This window comes from Doryrhamphus excisus, chromosome 10, assembly GCF_030265055.1.
Source record: "Doryrhamphus excisus isolate RoL2022-K1 chromosome 10, RoL_Dexc_1.0, whole genome shotgun sequence".
Lineage (NCBI taxonomy): Eukaryota > Metazoa > Chordata > Actinopteri > Syngnathiformes > Syngnathidae > Doryrhamphus > Doryrhamphus excisus.
In genome coordinates, this window is record NC_080475.1 from 18,719,586 (window position 1) to 18,729,020 (window position 9,435).

The following is a 9,435-nucleotide window of genomic DNA, read 5'->3' on the forward strand; positions in this document are numbered from 1 at the left end:
TTCTAATCAACTCCAAGACTCTGTCTGAAGGGGGCGGGGCAATCTTGATATATTCATCAGCTGTTTAACTCACACCTTCCATGATATTTAGTCTTAATTTGTTTTTAACGGTAGGCTAATGTTGCTTAAAACCTTTATTACACATTATATACACCTTTAAACGGTGATGGTTAATCGATGTGTTAGACCTAACCCCCCTTGGCTATGTTGAAATGGTTCGGTCCGACACGCTTTATCCATTGAACGTGACTCGGCAGCAAGCTACTTGTTGTTAATGCCACGCCTGGCAAGTTTGGAGGACACATCCAGGATGAGGCTCTCTGGAGAAAACTAGTCCAGAAAATAAAACACACCATTCATATCATTTTGGCATTGTGGAATGGAAAGAAATGTAAAATAATGGCATGTGCGGTGCTGCACTAACAAACAACACATTCAGCTATTCATTTGAGAAGTTCATTATGTTTGGGATTTTCAGGTGTTTGAGATATAGAAATGATCTATACTTTATTATAGTAATCACACTTTCGACAATCATTTCAAGGCATTTTTTAAATTGCTGATTCATTTTTACAGACCAAATACACTATAAATACGCTAATCCTACATCTGGCGGTCTAGTGTTTCAGTCATTCTCCCCAAAGGTCTACAGCGCCTTAACTGGACCCATGGGTATTACCAATCTGTAAAGCCTGAAAGACCTCCTCCAGATGGCCTTCTTTTTCACTCTCATCCCATGAAGGAATGAAAAGATCAGCTAATTAAACCAAGAGTGCTATCCTTGGGAAAGAGGCACACGGACTTAGGGGGAAGGCTGCATGCAAATCAATACCCAAGCCCGTCCAATAGTGTCCAATAAAACATCACGTCATTCTCTGCAAATCAACAGCTTTATTAAACTGCACACTAAAAGTCAGGACAGGAGCTATTCCATTTGTTACACTGGGGACCCAAAACATCCTGGAGATGTCTTATAGGAGAACGGAGATGATATGATTGAAAGAATAAATAATACAGCATCATGACAGTAAAAAAACGTTGCGATACGTCCCCCTGTATTCCATAATCAACACAAAGAGAACAGTGAAAAACACTTATGTTGCTATGCGTTGGTAGAATACATAATCAATACACACTAACAAAATGCAGTCATCGGGGGCGGGGTGACTTTTGGGGTCTCACTGTTCCGACATCTGTGTGCGTCTCAAGTTGTCCTTCACACGAACAAACTCTGGTATTTTCTGTTCGCTCTCTTTCTGCCTGATGGCCTCCTGCTCATACTGGCAAGAAAGAGCATTTTGCTATTAGTCCGCATGTTTATACAGAGAATGATTAACACAGCCTTTACAGTACCATGGGACACACGTTTATGACTGGACATTTCTCCTACATTCCTAAAACATGCATGTCCCTCAGTGAACTGCAGCTCCCCAATGTTGGTAGCACTCGTGCACCACCATGCTTGACTATATGCAAGACACAATGATCTTGTATGTACTGTACCGTATGTTTACTTGTGGAGAATCAATATTATAAATACTGCTAAACAAGCTGTACAAAAATGGTTTGGGATGTTTATTACTTTTTACAAGGGCACTGCACTTTATTGGAATATTGCCCATCACTCCCAATCCTTATGTGAAACAGGAACACATATGTCTTTCCCTTTTTTGTGCTTTATCAAAATAAGTTAATTTCAGGTAGCCTACAATGAATGACATTGGGATACTCCTATTTCGACTACAAAGCCCTCTAAAGAACAAACCCTTACAATGTTTTATCGTTTAGCGAGGTGTTGTGATACTCTGTGTTAGCTGCTTTGATAACAATATCGCTGTAGCTTGGTTACTGGCCAGTTATGGAAATGGAACACTCTTGTGTTTTTTTAAGCTTTTTGTTTAGCCTTAAACCTCTAAGTAGCTGTGTCTTATGAACTTGGTGTCTTTAGTTATCATGCACAGAAAAGGGAAAGAAATATGTGTTCATGTTTCACATAATTGGGAATGATGGGCAACATTCCAAGAAGTACAGTTCCCCTTTAAAGGAATATATGTGTGTCTTGTCTCGCCTGACCTCTTTAAGCTTTTGTTGTCTCTTGCGGAGCTCCGTCTCCAGGTCCGAGGGCTGTCGCTGAGCCATCTCCTGTTCCTTGTGCAGCTCCAGCCGGCGTTGCTCCAACACACGCTTCAATTCAGGCTTCTCCTCCAACAGCAGGCCCCTGCACACCCAGAGCAACACATCTCAGTGCAAACTGAAACAGATCAGGCCTATAACGGTGTCTGGTGTCTATTACTGTTTATGGCTGAGAAGGAGCTCCCGATGCAGGTTCTGGTAGGTGGGGGCCTCCACAGATAAACCATTCCGTTTTCTGGTAAGAACATCATTGCTGCCCTCCACTGAGGATTGACTGTGTGTCTTGGTATGACACACTGAGGTGTCTAAGAATGGAAAACAAACTGATATACTGTATCCTTGTCATAGCACACATATATACAGTATATACAGTATACTCTATATAGACATATACTGTATATGTGTACTGTATATAGACATATACTGCATACATATACAGTATATACTGTATATAGACATATAAATATACTGTATATACTGTATATGTACAGTATATATTGTATAAGTATACTGTATATATACATATACTGTATACAGTGGTGTGAAAAATGCCCCTTCCTGACTTCCTTTTTTGTCTCACTTTAATGTTTCACATCATCAAACATTTAAATATTAGTCAATGACAACACGATTGAAAGAAATTAAACTTTTATAATTAAAGGAGAAAACCATCCAAACCTAAATGGCCCTGTGTCAACATGACTTAACTGACATTAATTGAGATATATCATTGTGGAGAAGGTTATAAAGCCATTTCTAGAGCCTTGGGACTCCAGCAAAAACCACAGTGAGAGCCATTACCCACAAATGGCTAAAACAAGGAGGCAGTGGTGAACCTTCCCAGCAGTGGCCAGCCAACCAATACTATCCCAAGAGTGCAGTGACAACTCATCCAAGATGTCACAAAAGACCCCACATCCAAGGAACTGCAGGCCTCACTTGCTTCAATGAAGATCAGTGTTCATGACTCCACCACAAGGAGGACACTGGGCAAAAGGCCTGCATTGCAGAGTTCCAGGACCAAAACCACTGCTGAACAAAAAGAACGTTAAAGCTTGTCTCAATTTGGCCAGGAATCTTGATGATCCCCGAGACCTTTGAGAAAGTACTTTTGTCTGACGAGACAGAAGTTGAGCTTTTGGGATGGTGATGTCTCATTACATCTGCGTGAAAAGTAACACAGCAATTCAGAAAAAGTACATCATAATATGGTGGTGGTAGTGTGATGGTCTGGGGCTGTTTTGCTGCTTCAGAACCTTGAAGACTTGCTTATAAATGGAACCACAAATTCTGCTGGTTACCATAACATTTTGAAGGAGAAAGTCCGGCCATCTGTTTGTGACCTCAAGGTGAAACCAAACAAAAAGATTTTGGAGTAGCCTCGTCAAAGTCCTGACCTGAATCATACCGAGATGCTGTGGCATAACCTTGAAAAGGTGGTTCGCACTGGAAAAGCCTCCAATGTAGCTGAATGACAACACACATAACTGCAGTTGGTGAGCGTGGTGGGAATGGTTGTTTGTCTATATGTGCCCTGTGATTGGACCAGGCCTCTCGCTCGAAGACAGCTGGGATAGGCACCAGCACCCCCCGTGACCCTCGTGAGGATAAGCGGTAGAAAATTAAGAATGAATGAATGAATAATTACAGTTGTTTCTACTAATGACCACCCCAACCAGTTCTTTGCTTTAATTAGTCTGATTTTCACACCACTGTATGCATACTAGAATAGAAATATGCATTTTTATCCATGTCTGCCTCTGAAAAAGATATATATGCATATATATATATACATATATATATTTGGGCTGTCAAAGGTAACGCGTTAATGACATGGTAGGAAGTTTCCTTTAACAGCAGCAATTTTTTTGACGCGTGATTAACATGCACTCCTCCTGTTTGACCCTCTGCCCCCACCGTAGTTTGGTTGAAGCCACAAGCTGGAACAAATATTGATGGGAAACGGAGAAAGAAAAGAGTATTTAGATTGGTAAAGTTAGCTTCAAAGACCTGGCAGATGGCTCTTGTTGCAAGACCAAAGTTATTTGTATCTACTGTCGCTGTGTTTGACTTATCACGGATTCCATGGCCTGCCAGAGACTGGAGCAGTGCAGGTATTGTTTTTATTGTCATATACAGTGCTACCTTGGCATAAGAGTGGCCCAACTAACCAGTGCTTTTCACATCTGCCAGCTAAATTGGACTTCCAGCTGCTATTGACGAGCTGTCAATGTGATGACCGTGGCTGAAGTCCAGTGTTTTGCTAGAGTTAGCCATTTAGCATGGAACTACCACAACGATGCACTCAAAGTCATCAAATCTTACCTTTACGCATTCCCACATAGTATCAGCATTCGGGAGGGAGTATAAGTTGAAAGAAATAGGGGTAAAATACATCCAAATACATCCATACAGCCCTCTGGGCATCGGAGAAGTCCGTCGCTGCGTTCAATGACCGTCGAAAAAGTAGGACAAATCGCATCAAACATTAAAAAAAACGTGGAAATAGTTACAGTATTGTAATAAAATAATTTTACTGTAATATAATGATGAATTTCTAGGTATTTTAATGTGTTTTAAAAGAGAAATGTAACGACATGACAGGTTTGCAATTTGGATAAATTATTATTATGACTATTTTCATTTGTACATTTCATGAAGGAAAGGTGCATTGAATGTTCCTAAATAGGCTTTTTACTAACAAGCATTTAGAATTTAAAACCAGTATGATAAATAAACTAATCTTATTTGGAGCTGACACTTATTTATTAATAAACTTATTTCTATCTGGGATGAAATATGATTAATTGTGAGTTAACTATGCGATTAATGTGATCAATCACGATCAAATATTTTAATCAATTGACAGCCCCAATATATATATATATATATATACATACATACATACATACATACATACATACATACATACATACATACATACATACATACATACATACATACATACATACATACATACATACATACATACATACATACATACATACATACATACATACATACATACATACATACACACACATTTACATTCTAATTGTTTACTGAATAAAGTAGCATGAACACTTTCTCAATATGATGCTAAAGTCATGAAGTATCACTAAGTATAGTAAAATATATATTCCATTATTAGTCAGCTACAGATAACAATGGCAACCGAATTGGAATTTTTCAGTAAAATGTGTCAAGCATGTATTTTGTACCACGTGATGTTTAAATAATCATAAATAAATTCATTTAATAAACATTTCATTGCTATCTTTACAGTAAATTTGTATTTGTGACTACAGGTACCTTTTTTGTAATGTCCATATCCGTTTTTCTGTTATTTATCACAGTTAGGACGTGTGCAAGAGAAAAAAAGCAGGAGAATCCATGTTAGTAAAATCATTTCCACACAGTAACATAACAAAGTATTTGAATAAATAGGATATGCTCTTTTGTTCAAACAAATCCCGAGCAGGCCAATGGTACACACTTGTGCCGTTCATAGCAGACAGTATGGTTACAATTCTCAGACAGCGTGGCGTCGGGAAGGCCATCTGGTGTAACAACTAAGCCAGAACCAGTCATGAGATTGCTGTGGTGACCCCTGACAGGAAAAGCCAAATGTGAAGCAGAACTATAATATGCTGTTTTTTTGCCCAAATATTGGATTGGATGGGCTATATATCAGATGAACAACAAAAGGGATATACCAACTAGCCGGAGGGGGCACAAAGTGATATGTTACATTTAATTGTGTACAATATGGAAAAAAAACCTTGCATAATATCTCTGTGAGAAGGCAAACCAAGTACCAAGAATTGATGGACGACCTGAAGCTAAACAGCTAACCATCCCAAAGATGCCCCCTCCCCCCAAAGGTGAGCATCTACAGTATGCCACTACTCACTTTGCTTGCACTGGCTTCATCCATGGTACAGATGGAGCTTGTCTCTTTTGTTCCAGTCTTTCCTCCTTTTTAGTCCATTCTAGTAAAAAATTATAATGCCACCACCCCACTTCATGTCTTCGCTGTCAGATTCTTCTTAGTGTGTCGAGTCTAGCATGTTGATGTTGACTCAGAAGTGTCACCTCACCTCAGTGGTAGTAGACGCTCAAATCTTATTACACCATTCAAGATTACCTCACTACCCCCTTAGAGCGCAGAACGATAGATTAGTTAATTGCTGTGGACACAAATGCAGCTTAAACCAATATAGGAGCGCACTATTACGACCAGAGAGTCCATTAAGAGAGGCAACTTGCAGGCATAGTCCTCCATATACGATATGTGACTGTGTACAGTGTACACCGACAAAATACAAAAGGCCATTTGCACATCATAAATGTCCTCCACCATTATAAAAAACGATTTCATCTTTATGTATCATCTTTAAAACCCAAATAAATATTTTTTTTTTTGTTGCTGAAAACCGATATGCCAATATTGTCCAACTCTCTATTTCTGAATATATCAAGAGCCATACCAGCAATATCAGCCGATACCGATATGTGTAACATGATATATCACCTATGGTGGAGTGAACACATTTGTGCATACAGCATTTTTTAATATTGGTTTTTACTTCAACAACTACATGGAACAGCGATGCAGAGGCCTTGGAGTGTTGATGGTTGCCCTCTATAGACATGACAATGAACATTGGTCTCGACTCTAGAGGCTGAGTCCACCCAGGATTGGTCACCAGTCATCACAGGACACATGGATGTAAAATGGGAGCACATGCTAACTGTTCCTGTAGGAGAACTTGCAGCAGTCAAGTCATTGGCCACCTTTGGAATACAGTATAACTATTGTTTGGTGTGGGCTGCACGGCGCAGGAGTGGTTAGCGTGGGGCCTCACAGTAAGATTCCACCCTCGGGCATCTCTGTTATGGAGTTTGCATGTTCTCCCCGTGCATTGGTTTTCTCTGGGGACTCCGACTTCCAAAAACATGCTAGGTTAATTGGCCACAGGTATGAATGTGGGTGGGAATGGTTGTTTGTCTATATGTGCCCTGTGATTGGCTGGCCACCAATCCAGCCCGAAGACAGCTGGGATAGGCTCCAGCACCCCTGCGGCCCACGTGAGGATAAGCGGTAGAAAATGAATGAATATTATTTGGTGTGTGTTCTAGCTTGCATTGTTACTTCCTTTGCTACGCTGCACACGGGATGCAGGAGCCGCATCAGTGGATGACATTAAGATATCAGTCGTGATTACAGGGTGTTGTACATTGATGCAGCAGAGTCGTTGCCCACCTTCGACATTGCAGCCGGTAGCCGCCAATGACTTGACATCTGTCAACTTGACTGCCGCACGAATCCTTGGGGCTGAGTGTCTTACCAAGGATTCCACAGCTTTATCTCCAACCTGTTGAGGGGGCAGTACCTGAACAGAAGACATGAAGTCGCTTAGACTGATCACAACAATGTACACAAAGACCAATCGCTTGCATGCTTGAATTATGTATATGCTCATTTGGGCCTGCTATTGTAACCTAATAATGGTGAGCATACCTTGTCCTTCACCACAAACACGTCATGGATGAGCTGACATTGTCTCCCTCTCAGTCGTCCCCTACCATCTGGTTGCAGGCCTCCAAACCTTGGAACCTCTCAGCTCCTTAGTGGCTCGGGCAGAGAAACTTCAATACGTCAGAAAAGGAAACTGAAGGCAGAATTTGTCTCTCGTCACTCCAAGATGAGGAGGAAACTGGTATGGCTCTCTAAATGAGACGTCCCCTCCTGTGTACTGACGTATCTGCGTGGCTTTTAGAAGCTTCTTCGCATTGCGCCGCGCATCCGACATGTTCTACCTGCCGCATTGAGGCCATTTAGCCCGAGTCTAGGCTGGCGTTTACGTATCTCCATAGTTACCGGCCTCGTCCTGGTGGAAGCGACATTACACTATTCAGCCACAAGAGGACGACTTCGTATTAAAGTTTCACCACGGTTGGTTGCGCTGTCCCACAATGCAACGCGGCTCAGCTATATTCCAACCCGGAATCTCTGTTCGACCATTTCAGTATGAATGGCCTGAGGCGGTGGGTGAGTCGTGCTTGTGTGTCTTTGACTGCGTTTGAGAGCATGGTGGACGAATGCTGTGTGAATGCGGTGTGAGTGTTCATTATTTGAAAAAAAACTACACGCTGATCTTATTTGATCTGGTCGGAGTTTTGGCCGACTGCGACCAGAAGTGATAGGAAAACGGCTCGCTAGCCTCCGTGGCAATGGGCGGCAAGGCAGGACTTCAACATTCGCGGCCTCCACGCTTTTAGTTGTGGTAAGAGGTGATGAATTGATCAGATATACTAGTTCGGAGTGTGTTGGTTATTTCCAAACTTCACAACGAACACTGAGTAAAGAGGCGATTCTGATCTAACCGCAACGAAAGGGCAGAGCCGCAAGAGAAGCCCAGAGCTTTGCCACAGATGATGGAACACAGCAATACATTTATATGGATCACTGCATTCTGCATGCTGTAGGGCTTCCGGTTTAAAACACATCACCGCTGGCAAGCTTATAGCTAGCAAATCCCAGTCGGGTATTAACTTATTGTCCTTTTGTTCGTGACTCGCAGGTTAGTTGGGCTTGATACGATCTCAATCGGCATATAGTGCAATATTTAAAATGACATTGGCTGAAATAAACCCAATTAAAAAAATAATGTCTGTCCATTTTTCTTCTTCATTGTCGTTTAACGGCGGATGCAGACACCGACCGGTGCACTACCGCCACCCTCCGGATGTGAAAGATATGTCTTGCAGCATACGGTCTATCGGATAGACCGTGTACCGTAGACCATATCCAAAATAAATACATTTGTAGCCAGTGGCTTAATTGTGCCAGCAGGGGTCACTGTGGTTTGTCTGCCGCACGTTCTGTTCTTTTGGCCCCTCTTGGTTGCCTTTCTCCGTGACTATCTACCATTTGTTTGCTGTCTGAACTTCAGTTCCGCGGCCTCATATGATTGTTTTGTGTCAATCGTTTATTTGCTATCCTTATATTTTTACAGAGTATTGTCTGTAATGTCATAATGGCGAGTAGTTTATTCAATTAACAGTTCTGTTTCCTGTATGAAGTGCTGTCTCCTGTATGGGAAGTGGGAATCTCCGTCCACCACACCCAATAAAAACACACAACGCAGAGCCACGGAGGTGCAGCAGCCACGCCATCGAGCGGAAAGGGTTACACATACATATATACTCTTACTAAGTCTGGTGGCTTTTAGATAAATTATCTCTCTTGCTTATTTCCGGTTTCCTTGTTGGGAAGAGAAGGCTTTTTACTGGGTG

The 9,435-nt window shown here is 41.5% G+C and overlaps 1 protein-coding gene and 1 non-coding gene across 4 annotated transcripts; one reads left to right on the forward strand and one right to left on the reverse strand.

Moving 5' to 3' along the window:
* Window positions 1-838: 838 nt before the first annotated feature.
* On the reverse strand, window positions 839-8,018 carry zgc:195245 (uncharacterized protein LOC565483 homolog). 3 transcript variants are annotated; one of them, XM_058085564.1, is made up of 6 exons: window positions 7,658-8,018; window positions 7,400-7,529; window positions 5,446-5,473; window positions 2,294-2,438; window positions 2,074-2,218; window positions 839-1,280 (listed from the first exon to the last, which is right to left on the reverse strand). In XM_058085564.1, the coding sequence occupies exons 2-6, from the start codon at window positions 7,436-7,438 to the stop codon at window positions 1,179-1,181; spliced, it is 459 nt and encodes a 152-aa protein (XP_057941547.1). In that variant the 5' UTR covers window positions 7,439-7,529; window positions 7,658-8,018; the 3' UTR covers window positions 839-1,178. The 3 variants fall into 3 exon arrangements, with proteins under 3 accessions (XP_057941547.1, XP_057941549.1, XP_057941548.1); XM_058085565.1 differs by lacking the exons at window positions 7,400-7,529; window positions 7,658-8,018 and adding an exon at window positions 6,047-6,263 and having other exon boundaries at window positions 842-1,280; XM_058085566.1 differs by lacking the exons at window positions 5,446-5,473; window positions 7,400-7,529; window positions 7,658-8,018 and adding an exon at window positions 4,459-5,438 and having other exon boundaries at window positions 840-1,280.
* A 137-nt stretch (window positions 8,019-8,155) lies between these two features.
* On the forward strand, window positions 8,156-8,522 carry LOC131137748 (small Cajal body-specific RNA 2). Its single transcript, XR_009131972.1, has one exon. It is a non-coding gene; the product is annotated as a small Cajal body-specific RNA 2 (non-coding RNA).
* Window positions 8,523-9,435: the final 913 nt, after the last annotated feature.